This window comes from Bos taurus, chromosome 15, assembly GCF_002263795.3.
Source record: "Bos taurus isolate L1 Dominette 01449 registration number 42190680 breed Hereford chromosome 15, ARS-UCD2.0, whole genome shotgun sequence".
In the NCBI taxonomy this organism is placed as follows: Eukaryota; Metazoa; Chordata; class Mammalia; order Artiodactyla; family Bovidae; genus Bos; species Bos taurus.
In genome coordinates this window covers 7416284-7435387 of record NC_037342.1, presented here as the reverse complement: position 1 = coordinate 7435387, position 19104 = coordinate 7416284, and the positions used below count along the sequence as shown (strand labels likewise).

Here is a 19104-nt window from a genome sequence, read left to right as displayed (position 1 = left end):
TTTTATTTTCCTCCTTTATATTTTATTTATGAATCAATTTTTGGCCTTTATGGGGAAAACATTTATGATGATAGATTTTTACCCTCAGGAGAAAATGCTCAGTTTCTAGCAGTTCCTATCTTCATCACTGGAAGTAATGATGAAGCTCCCACTGTGTAAAAGGCTTTGCATCGGCTTCTTACTATAAGCCACTTAGAAACATTCCTATAAGGTTAAAGCACCAAATATGTGACTAAATAATAATTTTTAAAAATGTTGGCAATAAATAAAATAAAAAAAACAATGGCAAGATGTTTGGACCCATGTTAAAATAAGCCATATCCAGGTTTAAGAACAGCAAGTGATTCAACTGGCATATCTACATAGCACTTAAATAGATGGTCCAATAGACATTTTAGCTACATAGCTTTAGAATTATTTAAGTTTGGCTCTCAGAGTTGAAACTTAAAAGATTCCAGAAATGTGGCTTCCAAAATATGAAGAATAAGATTGTAGGCAATGCAGGGCAAATTTCTATGCCTGTTAAAGAATGACAGGTCAACATTTTCCAAACTTGTTCTGAAAGGCTAGGTTCATTTGAACAAATCAATTTCATCAAAGTCTGGGCAGAGGGAGTCTGCTAAAAATAAAAGCAAACAAACAATAAAAGCCATTTTTGCTGTCAGGTTACAATGTATACTGTCCCAAAATAAATCCTCTTCATTAAAACAAGCCTTATAGGAGTATTTACACAATTGTCCTTTATTTATATTAAGATTTATTAGTTAAAATAAATGATAAACAGAAACTTTCATCTCAAATTTTGCCAGCGGGGGGAAAAACAAAAGGAAGCATTTTTAGGATGTTATTTGAAATTCTGCTCAATGCATGCTTCATTAAAAATGTAGAAATATATGCACAGGCATGACTAGAGAGAAGACAAATAGGAATAATCTAACTGATGTTTTCTTTCACATATTACTAACAGTGATATTACAGGTGAATTTTTTCTTTCCATTGCTTTTTTAAAATTTCTTATAGCAAATATGTTATTTTTATAATGTGAACCCAACTCTGACTTCCTGACATTTTTGTTTGAGAAATAGAATTTTCCCTGCTTAACTGGCTCTGATAAATAAAACAGACAGACTTTGACGGGCTGACAGAGGTCCAGGCTTCACAGACGTACCTTGCTGCACGGAGCGAACCAGTAAACGAGAGCCAGGAAGGGCAGTCCCACGGCAACGGCGAGGACCACAAGGAACTTGACCGCCATGGTCTGCTGCCGCAGCCCGGAAAGGTTCTCATACCATATGGACAGGAGCTGCTGTTGGCAGTTTGGATGGGCTACAAACTAGCAGGGGGTAACAAAACATTTAACAGCTTGATTAAAGAAGGATTCAGCATAAGCTTTTTCTTGTGTTCTAATATTAAGTTCTATCCTTTCTCATAAAAAATATTGTTAGAATTAAAGAACAAATGTAAAATATGTAGGGGACAGGTATCAAGCAATGTGGCCGGAGGCTGTAATGCAGTTTATGTAAATTCAAGGATTCAAATTTACCAAACTTTTCCTTTAGGACTAATGGACTTTCAAAGCATAGACAAATTTTGAAAATTTAGTGTTATAAAAACCTTCATCAATATTTTATAAAAGGACTTTTATGATTATGCACTTTTTCCATCTAGAAGGAATGATATAAAGATCCTGCTAATTTGGATGCCTAAATACTTTTTTTAAAAAAAAGTATACCACCTTTTCTGCCCTGACCTAAAGGGCTAAATGTATTTTATACTAGATTCCCATTTGCATATGATCTTTTCATGGACTGCCTATTCTATTCCATTGATATATTCCTGTGCCATAAACTCTTTCACATAAGAAATTTATGTAACTAAATTTCATAATTTTTACTTTTCAGAATATTTTTGTTCTCATATATTTAATTTTTACAGATGAATGCTATATATGACAGAGAGCATCATTTAATATACAAAAAGCAACAATCCAAAATAACAATTGCTGAAGAATATTAAAAGGTTAGACAAAGGACAGATTATATAAAGGAACTAAAAATGTTTCCTAAGGATGGTTAACAGTCAAAGACAATTAAATCAAGATACAGTGTTTGTCTTTGTAGAATGGTAAGGTTTAATGATACATGAGTGGAAGAAATAAGCCCGTTTATACACTGTTGACGTGTACCTTTTTTGAGGGAAATTTATCAAATGTTTTGAAATAACAGAAACTTAAGAAAATAATAGACACCCTTAAACAGTAAATGGATTAAATGAACATAATTATATAAATCAGCATAATGATATGTAGGCTTTGAAAAGGTTGAGTGGATGTTTACATGCTAATATATGAAGATGTCCAAGATAAATGTATGGAGAAAAATAGAATACTGACTATTCTGCATTAAGAAATAGGAAGACAGAAAGGGGTTATGTCTATACTGTTTGAAAGCCAATCATAAGTCTGTATTACTTTTATTATAAAATCCACCTTTAAAAACTGGTTTTTTAAATACAAAGGGAGAAAAATCAAATCAACAAAAATAGAAATGAAAATGGAGAGATCACAACAGACAACACAGAAATACAAAGGATCATAAGAGACTGCTATCAGCAACTATATGCCAATAAAAGGGACAACTTGGAAGAAATGGACAAATTCTCAGAAAAGTACAACTTTCCAAAACTGAACCAGGAAGAAATAGAAAATCTTAACAGACCCATCACAAGCATGGAAATTGAAGCTGTAATCAGAAATCTTCCAGCAAACAAAAGCCCAGGACCAGACAGCTTCACAGCTGAATTATATCAAAAATTTAGAGAAGAGCTAACACCTATCCTACTCAAACTCTTCCAGAAAATTGTAGAGGAAGGTAAACTTCTAAACTCATTCTGTGAGGCCACCATCACCCTAATACCAAAACCTGACAAAGATGCCACAAAAATAGAAAACCCAGGCCATTATCACTGATGAACATAGATGAAAAAATCCTTAACAAAATTCTAGCAAACAGAATCCAACAACATATTAAAAAGATCAAACATCATGACCAAGTGGACTTTATCCCAGGGATACAAGGATTCTTCAATATTCACAAATCAATCAATGTAATATACCACATTAACAAATTGAAAAATAAAAACCATATGATTATCTCAATAGATGCAGAGAAAGCCTTTGACAAAATTCAACATGCATTTATGATAAAAACCCTCCAGAAAGCAGGCGTAGAAGGAACATACCTCAATATAATAAAAGCTATATATGACAAACCCACCGCAAACATTATCCTCAATGGTGAAAAATTGAAAGTATTTCCCCTAAAGTCAGGAACAAGACAAGGGTGCCCACTCTCACCACTACTATTCAACATAGTTTTGGAAGTTTTGGCCACAGCAATCAGAGCAGAAAAAGAAATAAAAGGAATCCAGACTGGAAAACAAGAAGTAAAACTCTCACTGTTTGCAAATGACATGATCCTCTACATAGAAAACCCTAATGACTCCACCAGAAAATTACTAGAGCTAATCAATGAATATAGTAAAGTTGCAGGATATAAAATCAACACACAGAAATCCTTTACATTCCTATACACTAACAATGAGAAAACAGAAAGAGAAATTAAGGAAACAACTCCATTCACCATTGCAACGAAAAGAATAAAATACTTAGGAATATACCTACCTAAAGAAACAAAAGACCTATATATAGAAAACTATAAAACACTGGTGAAAGAAATCAAAGAGGACACAAATAGATAGAGAAATATACCGTTTTCATGGTTCGGAAGAATCAATATAGTGAAAATGAGTATACTATCCAAAGCAATCTATAGATTTAATGCAATCCCTATCAAACTATCAATGGTATTTTTCAGAGAACTAGAACAAATAATTTCACAATTTGTATGGAAATACAAAAAAAAACCTCAAATAGCCAAAGCAATCTTGAGAAAGAAGAATGGAACTGGAAGAATCAACCTCCCTGACTTCAGTCTCTACTACAAAGCCACTGTCGTCAAGACAGTATGGTACTGGCAGAAAGACAGAAATATAGATCAATGGAACAAAATAGAAAGCCCAGAGATAAATCCATGCACATATGGACACCTTATCTTTGACAAAGGAGACAAGAATATACAATGGAGAAAAGACAATCTCTTTAACAAATGGTCAACCACTTGTAAAAGAATGAAACTAGAACACTAACACCATACACAAAAATAAACTCAAAATGGATTAAAGATCTAAACATAAAACCAGAAACTATAAAACTTCTAGAGAAAAACAGGCAAAACGCTCTCTGACATAAATCACAGCAGGATCCTCTATGACCCACCTCCCAGAATATTGGAAGTAAAAGCAAAAATAAACAAATGGGACCTAATTAAACTTAAAAGCTTCTGCACAACAAAGGAAACTATAAGCAGGGTGAAAAGACAGCCTTCAGAACGGGAGAAAATAATAGCAAACAAAGCAACTGACAATTAATCTCAAAAATATACAAACAACTCCTGCAGCTCAATTCCAGAAAAATAAACAACCCAATCAAAAAGTGGGCCAAAGAACTAAACAGACATTTCTCCAAAGAAGACATACAGATGGCTAATAAATACATGAAAAGATGTTCAACATCACTCATTATCAGAGAAATGCAAATCAAAACCACAATGAGGTACCATTTCATGCCAGTCAGAATGGCTGCTATCCAAAGTCTACAAGCAATAACTGCTGGAGAGGGTGTGGAGAAAAGGGAACCCTCTTACACTGTTGGTGGGTATGCAAACTAGTACAGCCACTATGGAGAACAGTGTGGAGATTCCTTAAAAAACTGGAAATAGAACTGCCATATGACCCAGCAATCCCACTGCTGTGCATACACACTGAGGAAACCAGAATTGAAAGAGACACATACACCCCAATGTTCATCGCAGCACTGTTTATAATAGCCAGGACATGGAAACAACCTAGATGCCCATCAGCAGATGAAAGGATAAGAAAGCTGTGGTACATATACAGAATGGAGTATTACTCAGCCATTAAAAAGAATACATTTGAATCAGTTCTAGTGAGGTGGATGAAACTGGAGCCTATTATACAGAGTGAAGTAAGCCAGAAAGAAAAACACCAACACAATATACTAACGCATATATATGGAATTTAGAAAGATGGTAATGATGACCCTATATGTAAGACAGCAGAAGAGACACAGATGTATAGAACAGCCTTTTGGACTCTGTGGGAGAGGGCAAGGGTGGGATGGTTTGGGAGAATGGCATTGAAACATGTATTATATATGAAATGGATCACCAGTCCAGGTTTGATGCATGATACAGGGTGATTGGGGCTGGTGCACTGGGATGACCCAGGGGGATGGGATGGGGAGGGAGGAGGTAGGGGGGTTCAGGATGGGGAACACATGTACACCCATGGTGGATTCATGTCAATATATGGCAAAACCAATATAATATTGTAAAGTAATTAGCCTCCAAATAAATAAATTTAAAAAAAAGAATGTGAAATTTTAAGAATTAATGAGTTTACATACAACTTAAGATATGCGCTGTTTATGGAATATATGTTATATCTCAATAAACAATTTTTTAAAGAAAAAAATAAGTAAAACGTATCTTACATAACTTAAGAAAGCAGTCAAGAATAGGAGGCACTGCCTGAAGACAGAGACTAAAAATATTCCACAAATAAAGATGCAGGAGATTCAAATGCACTAAAGAAGGAACTGAAGGCATTGGTTCAGAAGTGGACAAAATTAATAAGTGGAGATGGGTCTTTTTTTTTTTTATTTTTAAACTTTACATAATCGTATTAGTTTTGCCAAATATAGATGGGTCTTAAATAATGATGTTCCCATCCTACAACAATGCCTTGTATTTTGAACACACAAAGCCATTTTTGCATCATTCCTTAAGTAAAAGAAAGTGTCAATCATTGGATAAACAAGTCTAGATTTTTAAAGACCAGCATTTAGTGTAGGTGAAATGTCTCACTGCCTGGCAGTTAGAATTTACTAGAGGTCCTACCTAGAGCAATTAATTAGAAAAACCCAGCTTAACCTAATTATGCCAATCCTTCATCTTGATTTAGCACCAATAAAAACTGAAATAACATAAAAGGGGCTTTGTGCCTGATCTTACTTTTTTTACATCATACTTAATGGCAAGTTTTAAACGGCTGAGGTTAGGACGATAGTGATCTCCACCACTGTGGTGTATTTCAACATCCCCATTCAGAATGGCTTCTACTTCTTCGGTATTTCTGCACAGATCAAGGAGTCCAACAACAAAATCTTTGCACTGCATCGACAGTTTTTTGTAGTCATTCTAGGAAAGATAAAGCAAAAAAAAAAAAAAAAAACAGTAGAAGTATCACATTTTACTATGTTACACTGTAGAATTTATCAGTGATTTGACTGTAGAGAATAAAAAAGCTCTATTTTTAGGTTTATTATTCTTTTTAACATGCTTAAGTTGCTATTCTGTTGAGTGAGCTCTGAAATATATTAGCACCATAAAGATTGTCCTTATATTCCAAAGAGGAAATTTGTCTAAAACACAATGAAAGTTGCCAAAAAGTACTGTACTACACCAAACTCACCTGCTGATTCAGGAGAAATAAAAAGTTAGCAACTCTTCCCATATCATGATCATACTTTCTTGCACACATCATATCTCCTATGTTCATAACTTCACCAGCTAGGCACATAATACACACATTTGCTAGGTCTTTGGAAGACTTTATATACAGTGTTGATAAACTTGAGAAACAGAACATTTGGTAAGGTTTCAAGAAAAGCAAACATATATCACTTCCCTATTTACTAAATTGTTATTGAGGAACTTTACTTATCAAACTTATGGGGTCAAAAGACAAGATCTAATATATAGTCTGCAAATTGAGATTCTTTGGATAAAAGGAAGTTTAATGAAAATACTTTGATTATAAATTACTGCTGAGGACCTAATAGCATGTTGAGAGGATTTGGAGACTACAGATCATATTTAAACATCAAATACTCTTTTCGAATTTACATACACCATCTATATATATCTTCATTCAGGTTTCTAAAATTTCCTTCCTCTGGATTCTCTTACATGGAAATAAGGCCATTCATAACCCAGTGTTAATAAAGAAAATCTATTAGCTAGAATTTGTTGCATTGCAAGTGGATCATAGAATCTCAGTTAATCTTCACAGTCACCTTGATCACTTAGGTTACATCCAAAACTGCAGCCACTAGGTGCCAAAATGAGGCTTTAAATTTAACCCTGTTTGGCTGCACTTTGCCTGTAAGAGTTTTGTCACTTTGTCTCTTTGTAGAATGCTTTTCTGTTTTGATCTATGAAAAACTGCAAGGTAAGCCAGGTAAATATGATTTCCATTTGGCACATCAAAAAACTAAGGTCACAGCCTCCACGGCGAGTTTACTCTTAAATCAGCTTTGCAGATGCAGAATTAGTTGTCCCCTCCATTTTGAAGTCACCAGTGTTATAGGATAAAAAGATTCCTTGCAGGAATCAAGAGAAGAAGATATTGGAGAAATAGGAGAGGCTCTAGATATGATTCAATAAGGTAACATTGTGGGGAGTCTATATGGAAAACAATTTCATCCTGAATGTATGCAAAGGACCTACTTGGGCTCCTCCCTGTTAGTTTCACTTTGCTAACTGTAGGTTCAAATAGATTCTATAAAAGGAATTTCGTAAACTATGTCTCAACTGAGAATGACTCAAACTCTTTTCCACGGTATCTGGTCAGATAGTATAAACAAGGTCATGAGGAAACAGCTCTTCCCCTTTCATGAAATAGTCGGTTAAGGTCATGGCGAAGACCTTTGAGGTGTGGAAGTACATACGTTGTCCATGCCCACGATTCCATGTTATAGTGTTTAGGAGCTTGGGCTTTTAAGGTTAAATGTGTGCTACATGCATGCTAAGTTGCTTCAGTCATGTCTGACTCTTTGTGACCCTATGGACTGTAGCCCGCCAGGCTCCTCTGTCCGTGGGATTCTCCAGGCAAGAATACTGGAGTGGGTTGCCATGCCCTCCACCATGGGATCTTCCTGACCCAGGGATCAAACCTGCATCTCTTATATCTCCTACACTGGCAGGCAGGTTCTTTAACCACTAGCACCACCTGGGAAGCCCAAGGTTAGATATACTTGTGATCAAATCCCAGCTCCTCCAGTTTTTAGCCATGTGCTCTAAGGTATGGAGAAGGCAATGGCAACCCACTCCAGTACACTTGCCTGGAAAATCCCATGGACGGAGGGGCCTGGTAGGCTGCAGTCCATGGGGTCGCTAGGAGTCGGACACAACTGAGCGACTTCACTTTCACTTTTCACTTACATGCACTGGAGAAAGAAATGGCAACCCACTCCAGTGTTCTTGCCTGGAGAATTCCAGGGACAGAGAGCCTGGTGGGCTGCCGTCTATGGGGTCGCACAGAGTCGGATATGACTGAAGTGACTTAGCAGCAGCAGCAGCTCTAAGGTAACTTAAAATCAATCTATGAGGTAGGTGCTATTATTATTCTCATTTTAAAGATAAAAAAATACAAGCTTAGTGAGATTAGTTGTGCTAAAGAAATCACACATTTCTTTATATATAAAGAAAGAATATATGTAAAGAAAAGAATACATATAAAGAAACTTTATATATAAAGAAGTGCATATCAGGCACTTGAAAAAACATAATTATTGTATTATATCATCAAAGGCAAGACCTGAAAACAAGCTGTTTCTTAACATTAGTAAAAACCCATGGAGTTATGACAAAATTTAATATACCTGGCCTCTCTTGTCTGTAGCACTCAATTCTAGATGTATCCTTAGTCCTTATGGAGACAAAAATGTAAGACTCAAAACCAATACTCTCTAGAATTCCAATAAGGCTCATGTGAAATTAGATATTTCAAAGGAGAGTATGACCCTTCAAATATGGGGTAATAATTTGAGTAGAAACCACATGAATTGATACAGTACAGGCATTCTTTGCTGTTCAATATCTTAAAAATTATTTCCAACTCATTGCTAATTCACAAGATATATCCCAAGCAAAAACAAAACAAAAACCCATTAAAAAAAAAAAAGAATAAGACTGCTTTTAGAAATGTATGCTTTTTTTCACCTTGGGCATCATTTACAAATGTTTTCATATTTATGTTCTCTCACACTGAAATGTAAACTCACTAAAGTGAGATATTGGCAGTAGTTCATGAGCCAGACTTAACACTGTGATTTCAGTTTTTTGAAAGAAAAAGCGAAGCTGGCAGTTGATTTAATTCTGCCTTTGGCTCACACATTCACCCCATACATTAATAAATTAAAAGTGGGTGCTTGCCTATTAACCTTTGACTTTTAAAGAGATGACTGATAGTGGGTTAATAGAACATAAAGATTATAAAACATAAAAAGACCCTGATACAATTATCCTTTCAAAGGGTAATTTTAGTTGGATTTTTATATAGTAGAAGATACGGTGTGTAATTTTAATTCATAATTCCATATAAAGAAAAGGCTGCTCTATAGAAATTAAAAGGGTGAGGAAAATGCATGTCTTAATTCTCATGAATCAACACTAATTAAGTGAGTTTTGGATAAGGGCAGACCTGGATTTCAAGTTAAGTACACTTGAAATCACTTACACCTCACTTACTAGGTGCATGAGTTGGGAAAATTACTTAAGCCCTTACAGCCTCAAAATTCTTATTTGTAAAGTGAGGATAATATAAGGTTCTTCCTAGGGTTGCTGTGAAGGTTATACAAGATAACAAATGCTAACTTCTTGGCTCAGGGATGGGTTGAATCAATGGTAATTATTATTGTTGTTGTTTTCATCATTTCGTAAATACCCAAGTCATCTCAGTACCTTGACACAAAATTGCACTAAAAAATATAAAACCATGATGAAATTCCTAGTGATAAAAGATATTTTCACATATTAAAGTATGGGTAAGTCATTCTGGCTTAGATAAGATAAGTCGCTCAGTTGTGTCCAACTCTTTGCGACCCCATGAATCGCAGCACACCAGGCCTCCCTGTCCATCACCAACTCCTGGAGTTCACTCACACTCACGTCCATTGAGTCAGTGATGCCATCCAGCCATCTCATCCTCTGTCGTCCCCTTAACCTCTTGCCCCCAATCCCTCCCAGCATCAGAGTATTTTCCAATGAGTCAACTCTTCACATGAGGTGGCCAAAGTACTGGAGTTTCAGCTTTAGCATCATTTCTTCCAAAGAAATCCCAGGGCTGATCTCCTTCAGAATGGACTGGTTGGATCTCCTTGCAGTCTAAGGGACTCTCAAGAGTCTTCTCCAACACCACAGTTCAAAAGCATCAATTCCTCGGCGCTCAGCCTTCTTCACAGTCCAACTCTCACATCCGTATATGACCACAGGAAAAAGCATAGCCTTGACTAGACGAACCTTTGTTGGCAAAGTAATGTCTCTGCTTTTGAATATGCTATCTAGGTTGGTCATAACTTTCCTTCCAAAGAGTAAGTGTCTTTTAATTTCATGGCTGCATTCTGGTTTATACACGAGTTAAATTTAAGCTAACTAAAATAGCCTGTTTGTGGCCTGTCAAAACATATATTGTACATCTGCTTTAATTATTAAGAAAAGGGCACACTGACCAGAAGTAAGGAATATCCATGTTAAAAATAAAAATTGAATGTCTCCCTTCCTGGGAAGCCAATACTGGTCCTCCTTTTTGATAAGATTCCTTTCCCAGGTGCCAAGGCCAGACTGACTGTGTACATGCTGACCTGTGATTTGAAACCTTGAAGGAATGTATCCCTGACTTGCTTAATGTTCTTTATTCTGACAAGATATAAAACTGTGCTAAAAACCGTGCTTTTCCAGATCAGTTCCTCAGAATTATGAGAGGCTGTCTTCCAGGCTTCAGTTTGCCTCAAATAAAACTCTTTTCTAAGCCTATTATAGATTGTTTATTGAGTATTTTCATCAACATTGAGTGTCACTTGAATGTACTGAAAATAAAACAATTATTCATTCATTATTTCAACAAATGTTCTACAAATATTCAGCAACCAGTGCTGTGATAGATAACACATTCTATCTCAGACAGAATTTTTAAAATGAGATTGCGTTCTTGAAGAATAAAGAAAGCATTGACTATCATTATCCAGCTTGTGCCTGAATTAACCAGCCATGCTCTTGGAACCACAAGCAACTCTAGGGCTTTCCTGCTCTTCAGGATAATTGTCACTAAATGGCATGATGATCCCTGAGTCCTGTCACAGCTGGTGTACAGAAGAGTAACAAGCACTTATACAGCACCTACTACTCAGGGCTGTGAGGGACATAAAAGGAAATCAGATACTGCTCTCAAGAAAAGGTAACAGGAGGTGAGATACAATTTCAGACAAGAATTGAAGACAGGCATTTTCCTAGATATGTCAGATCCTCCTCACTTTTATGCTGATCGTTGCCACAGCAGCAGCTACTTATTTAACTTAATACAGTGCTTGATTCCAGTTTTTATTCTTCCTTCAACATAGAAATTCTCAGGTTCAGCTGAAGCCATGAAGCTTAAAGAGCAGCCATGAAGGTAAACAGATGCTTCAGGGGCTGAGGGCTCTCAGGTTACAAACCGCTGCACTTAACTTCCCTCCCCAACTATTGACTGGATCTAAAATTTTGCCAGAATGGATTTTCTCTGCCCGTCTATTTAAACTGATAGGAAAATCAAACACAAGAACAGACTCATACACTTTACTGCATTTGTTCATGCATCTGCCTCTCTTGAGCAGACTGTAGATCATAACAAACTGTGAAAAATTCTGAAAGAGATGGGAATACCAGACCCCCTTATCTGCCTCCTGAGAAACCTGTATGAAGGTCAAGAAACCACAGTTAGAACTAGACATGGAACAATGGACCAGTTAAAAATTGAGAAAGGAATATCTCAAGGCTGTATATTGTCACCCTGCTTATTTAACTTATATGCAGAGTACATCATGTGAAATGTCGGGCTGGATGAAGCACAAGCTGGAATTAAGATGGTCAGGAGAAACATCAATAACTTCAGATATGCAGATGACAGTACCCTAATGGCAGAAAGTGAAGAGGAACTAAAGAGCCTCCTGATGAAGGTGACAGAGGAGAGTGAAAAAGCTGGCTTAAAACTCAATATTCAAAAAACAAAGATCATGGCATCCAGTACCATCACTTCATGGCAAACAGATGAGGAAAAAATGGAAACAGTGACAGACTTTATTTTCTTGGGCTCCAAAATCACTGCGGACAGTGACTGAAGCCATGAAATTAAAAGATGCTTGCTCCTTGGAAGAAAAGTTATGATGGACCTAGTGAAAGTTGCTCAGTCATGACTGACTTTTTTGAGACCCCATGGACTATACAGTTCATGGAATTATTCAGGCCAGAATACTGGAGTGCGTAGTCTTTCCCTTCTCCAGAGGATCTTCCCAACCCAGGGATTGAACCCTGGTCTCCCACATTGCAGGCAGATTCTTTACCATATGGAGAACTTAAAAGCTGTTGTATCATAAAGTTAGATTGTAAACCACTTAGAATAATTCATTAAGCTCGATGGTGGTCCATTTCCTCCATTCCCTTTGGCCTGGACCCTTGTCCTGTGCCTCTGTAGGCTATTTTGCATGCAAGCAACACCTCTGTCACCTTACTAAGGTATGATGACAGTCACACTGCCTTTCTGCTAACAAAAACTACTTTTCAACTCGGTCTGTTTCCTAGAAGGTTATTTCTTTTGCAAACAATGCCAGGCATCTTTGAACATTTTGAATGCCAGAACATAGCAACAGTTTAAAAACAAGCAGAGTAGTGTCTTCCCTTTTGTCTAAGTCGACGCCAGAGGTGTCTGGACAGCCAGGTGCCTGTTTAGATACATGGCCCCAGGAAGACAAGCAGGATTTGGTGAAGCTTCAGAAAAACTATTTATCCAGAACGACAGGGTAGAGGGAAATCCCTGACATTTACAGAGAAGGTGATTTTAGGGTAATTAAAGGAAACATTGTTCAGTTCAGTTCAGTCACTCAGTCGTGTCCGATTCTTTGTGACCCCATGAATCGCAGCACGTCAGGCCTCCCTGTCCATCACCAACTCCTGGAGTTCACTCAGACTCAACGTCCATCGAGTCAGTGATGCCATCCAGCCATCTCATCCTCTGTCGTCCCCTTCTCCTCCTGCCCCCAATCCCTCCTAGCATCAGGGTCTTTTCCAATGAGTCAACTCTTCCCATGAGGTGGCCAAAGTACTGGAGTTTCAGCTTCAGCATCATTCCCTCCAAAGAAATCCCAGGACTGATCTCCTTCAGAATGGACTGATTGGATCTCCTCGAAGTCCAAGGGACTCTCAAGAGTCTTCTCCAACACCACAGTTCAAAAGCATCAATTCTTCAGCACTCAGCTTTCTTCACAGTCCAACTCTCATATCCATACATGACCACAGGAAAAACCATAGCCTTGACTAGATGGACCTTTGTTGGCAAAGTAATGTTTCTGCTTTTCAATATCTAGGTTGGTCACAACTTTTCTTCCAAGAAGTAAGCGTCTTTTAATTTCATGGCTGTAATCACCATCTGCAGTGATTTTGGAGCCCCTAAAAATAAAGTCTGACACTGTTTCCACTGTTGCCCCATCTATTTCCCATGAAGTGATGGGACCATGATCTTCGTATTCTGAATGTTGAGCTTTAAACCAAATTTTTCACTCTCCACTTTTACTTTCATCAAGAGGCTTTTGAGTTCCTCTTCACTTTCTGCCATAGGGTGGTGTCATCTGCATATCTGAGGTTATTGATATTTCTCCTGGCAATCTTGATTCCAGCTTGTGCTTCTTCCAGTCCAGCGTTTCTCATGATGTACTCTGCATAGAAGTTAAATAAGCAGGGTGACAATATACAGCCTTGACGTACTCCTTTTCCTATTTGAAACCAGTCTGTTGTGCCATGTCCAGTTCTAACTGTTGCTTCCTGACCTGCATATAGGTTTCTCAAGAGGAAGGTCAGGTGGTATGGCATGCCCATCTCTTTCAGAATTTCCCACAGTTTATTGTGATCCACACAGTCAAAGGCTTTGGCATAGTCAATAAAGCAGAAATGGATGTTTTTCTGGAACTCTCTTGCTTTTTCCATGATCCAGTGGATGTTGGCAATTTGATCTCTGGTTCCTCTGCCTTTTCTAAATCCAGCTTGAGCATTAGGAAGTTCACGGTTCACATATTGCTAAAGCCTGGCTTGGAGAATTTTGAGCATTACTTTACTAGTGTGTGAGATGACTGCAATTGTGCTGCAGTTTGAGCATTCTTTGGTATTGCCTTTCTTTGGGATTGGAATGAAAAGTGACCTTTTCCAGTCCTGTGGCCACTGCTGAGTTTTCCAAATTTGCTGGCATATTGAGTGCAGCACTTTCACAGCATCATCTTTCAGGATTTGAAAAAGCTCAACTGGAATTCCATCACCTCCACTAGCTTTGTTCGTAGTGATGCTTTCTAAGGCCCATTTGACTTCACATTCCAGGATGTCTGGCTCTAGGTCAGTGATCACACCATCGTGATTATCTTGGTCATGAAGCACAATCTAAAATGTAAATAGGCTTAAAATGTGTTCAGAGACATAGGTCATAGGTAAATTCTGAGATAGTAAAAGGAAGTTAAAAATTTGGAAGAATGCATTTGCTAAAATAATGGTACTGATCCTTTTGTCTTTCTGATGATTCTTAATCTCGAGTCAAGGAGAGAAGGGAGGTGTTATACTCTCCTTTCCCAATATCAAAAACAGTCAAAATTCTGAGTATATATTGCCCAAATTAGGCTTAGCCCAAGTTTAACTTAAGGTGACTGAGGTCTCTTTCTACCAAAGCAAAAAGTTATTGATAAAAACTCAGTATGTAAAGATTGAACTTGAATGGATGAAACTTTTAAATCTGGCTTCTCCCCATTCACTGTGAAGACCTGTAGTGTCTCAGGTCTGCTGGCTTTCTTCTATTCTTGAGGTTCCATCTAACTGTTAGATTTCTCTGCTGTGTTCTGGCTGTCACCTCTGCATAGATCCATCTTCAGACCTGATGATACAGTAATGAGTGCAATTCGTCCTGTCTAGAAGAGTCAAAGTGCCAGACTACAGTTGCCTGAGGAACTCAGTTGCACTTCCTCTGTCCTCTTTTGTTAAACGACTATGGACTAATACAGAAAAGGAGAATTTAGGAGGAGCTTAGAGAAACTATATATTGGAGTTTACGATCTTTGTGATTGTTCTCATCTCTAACTCATAAAATAGATTAGTTGCCTTCAAGCAGAGAAATATGAAGACTTTTCAAGGGGCCACAGAACACTGATAGTTTTAAGAGAAATAATTTCTAGATCCTCAACTTTCCTGTAACTAATTTTCTTGAGAACAGATCATTTTTCCCTTTACAAAAAATTCTCCATTCTCACTCACCCCTGCAGCAAACAATGGAAATTCCCCTTTAATAATTAATCCAGGTACCGCAGACCCTGAGGGGTTTCCTGTATTTCCTTTCCTTTATACACATTTCCAATGAAGATGAAGCTAAATGATAGGAATACAACATGCCAGTTCATGTTGGGATATTCTGAATTTAGATGAATTTTAATGTACTTTGCCTCTTGATTCTTCAATAGCTCTCAAAGAATGCATCCTTCTTAAATGAGAGGACAGTAAGGAAGACATCAGTAGGGAATACTGAATACGAAATTCCACTACTTCATGTTATTTAAATTAAGTGATTATTTAAAATTATTCTTTTTAAAAAATTTATTGGAGTATAGTTGATTTCCAGCATTAGTTTCAGGTGTACAGCAAAGGGAATCAATCATACATATACATAAACCTTCTTGTTTTAGATTCTTTTTCCATATAGGCCATTACAGAGTACTGAGTAGAGTTCCCTGTGCTATACAGTAGGTTCTTATTAGTTATCTATTTTATATATAGTACAGTGTATATGTCAACCCCAATTTCCCAATTTATCCGCTTCACCCTGATCACCCTGATAACCATAAGTTTATTTTCTACATCTGTGACTCTGCTTCTGTTTTGTAAACAAGTTTATTTTACCCTTATTTAAAACCATTCTTAGTACTTATCTTTTGGATGTATCATTAACTTAAAAGAAAGACATCACAAAAGTGCAAGGCAGAAAAGTTTAGTGAGGATGAGTCTTTTTACTGCGACTTGGAATGGTTTCCAGGACTTAAAAATTTTCATAGGCTATTGGCTAAAGCACAAGGATAAAACTTTTATGTGATTTGTTTCAGATCAGTGTGGGTAATTCAATAAGGCAGTTATCAAATCACATCAAGAAATATTTATCCCAAATATAGTCTACTATCTTTTAATTCTATTCCATAAAATCATTAATAATTTATATATTCCATTAACAAAAACTAAAACAATATGCTGGCTGACAAATCAAGTTATTTTAACAGGTTATAAGTTTTTGTTTCATTAAATACATAACAAAAGTATGGATATGACGTTCCTTTAAAATTCATTTCTAATAGGAAATGTATCATATATTTAAAATTTATTTTTCAGAATTTGTGTATGTTATTTTGAAAAATTATGTTCAATTTATGTAGTTTTGATCAAATATACTGCTGATAAATATAATGGTAAGTATTTCCAGAATATTTTAAATACCTAGAGCCTGATGATAACAGAAAGTAAAACAAATTCTAAAATTTCTTGTAAACATACACATTACACATGTGTTATACAATATATATATATATCATATATATAAAATATACATATCTAATATATATATATAATAGGTGATCTATAAAGGACTTTACAATAAAAAGCTATTACATTAGAAATCACATTTGTGGAGGAAAATGTACTAGAATACAAGTTTAAGGAGAAAAAGAAAGATGTAACTCTTAATGAAAATTAAAGAGGAGGTTGTTTATTTTTAAAATAGGTGATGGTGTGTATAAAATCACAGCACTTAAAGGCCCCTACATACATCTGAAGCAGCCATTTAAGATATATATTTTTAAATGTTAATATTTAGGCCACACAGAAATTATACCTTTTAAAATTATTTAAACTTAAAAGTAAATAAATTTAGATGCCAAATTTAAAATGTACTCATGAGCACAGAATTTTTCAAATGTTTTTCAGGTGAAAAGGAAGCAAAAGAATTTGAAGACCATGAGCAGAGAGGATTGCCTGTTGCCAGTACAATATTTCAGGTCCCTGTGAGATATCTCACAGTCTTTGGTCCCTGAGACTCTAAGGGGCTTGACTACTAAAAATAAGACTGGTAGGATGCATGTTGGCATGTTGCAGTATCAGTGTTTATTTCTGGAAGGATACATGTTGGCGTGTTGTAGTATGAAAATTAGAAATTATTTTTAAATTTTTCTTCATATTTAAATTACTATTTTTTAACATGATCATGTAAGGTGACCTTTGAACAAAGCAGAGGGAAGGAGAACCAGTACTCTATTGAGTGAAAACTCCGCACATAACTCTCCAGAGGGCCCTTGGCATCCACTGTTCGACACCCATGGATTCAACCAGCCCGGGCTTGTGTGGTACTGTAGTGCATATTTAGTGGAAAAAAGCCACATGTAAGTGAACCCATATACTTCAAACTCGTGTTGTTCAAGAGTCAACTATATTCTTTTTAAAAAAGAAAAGAGAAGTTATTCTTGAAGGACAGAACAGCAGATTTAGCAAATCTCACCAGATTCACCAAGCCCTTTGGGGTCCCATCCTGTTGTAAACGGGCTGGGCTGCTGGAGCAGGTTTAGCACCATCACACGAGCGTGCATGGTAGCATGAAATGCTTTCCCTGAGTTTACACGTGAGAGTCATGACGGCGCATTCTCACATGAAGCTGTTCTTGCCTCTATGGGCCAACTGAGTCTGGGAGAATAAAATAATTGTTCTAGAGTGTCCTGTCTGGTGAGAAAGAAAACATTATGCTTTCTTGTTTTGTATTTGCCAAAGGCTTTTAAAAACTGCCAAGAACTGGCCTTTCTCCTTGTGTAATACAAGGATTTGGGGAGTCAAATTTCTAATTAGAAAAGCTGTTGAATTGTCAAGTTCTAGGACATACTTTTAAAAACATTTTTAAAACTGCTACCCTCTTTTAACAGTATACTTTAATCCTTGAGGATGATTTTTTAAAGATATTAGGAATAACATATTATTAAAGAGATTTGTGTTTTCAGAGAGAGTTACCTTTTCTTTGCCATTAACCCTTCACAGAGGCAGGGCATTAAGCAAAGGGTGAGCCTGATTAGAGGCTAACAGTGTGGACCTGCACAGAGAAAGCAGGGATGAAGGGAGAGTGCCTGATCCATTTACCTCGCACCTAGGTGGGCAGAAACAGTGTGTGATGAACAAGTAAAGGGATATCTGGATCCCTCATTTATCATAAACCTAAAGCAGCCTTCACATTATGCAATGCATTTAGGGACAATGAAAAATTCGCATTCTGATTAGATATGATCCTTTATCTTTGGCCCACCAGCCCACCCCTCATTCCACAAGGTCATGTCTTATATTATAGTTATTTCACACAGGCCTTTGCTCTCCTATTAAATTACAAGTTAATTGAGGGCAGGGTTATTGACTGAACTGTCTTTGTGCTGTGCGATATCTCCACCCTCATTCTTGACTCTCCCCAGAACAATATTTGCTACAACCATGGGCTCAGAAGATGTAAGCAAGTGAATGAATGAATAAAGAATGGTTTAGAGTATTGTGTAAACAATGATACAATTACAGAAACAGAAATGTTGAAACCTAAGCAGTAAAGTTTCATAAAAATTAAATATAAATTTTAAGAACAATTTTAAATCGCCAACATCTCCTGGATATGGAAAAAGCAAGAGAGTTCCAGAAAAACATCTATTTCTGCTTTATTGACTATGCCAAAGACTTTGACAGTGTGGATCACAATAAACTGTGGAAAATTCTGAAAGAGATGGGAATACCAGACCACCTGGCCTGCCTCTTGAGAAATTTGTATGCAGGTCAGGAAGCAACAGTTAGAACTGGACATTGAACAACAGACTGGTTCCAAAAAGGAAAAGGAGTACGTCAA

At 36.7% G+C, this 19104-nt stretch overlaps 1 protein-coding gene across 2 annotated transcripts in view; it reads right to left on the bottom strand.

The window, feature by feature from the left end:
• Positions 1–19104, bottom strand: part of TRPC6 (transient receptor potential cation channel subfamily C member 6) — a 160188-nt gene that overhangs the window by 38117 nt on the left and 102967 nt on the right. For both annotated transcript variants that reach the window (NM_001166572.1, XM_024975041.2), the window contains exons 3-4: positions 6153–6338; positions 1169–1333 (exon numbers count right to left, since the gene is read on the bottom strand). In NM_001166572.1, coding sequence (NP_001160044.1) covers positions 1169–1333; positions 6153–6338 — 351 coding nt within the window. The remainder of the gene's footprint in view (positions 1–1168; positions 1334–6152; positions 6339–19104) is intronic.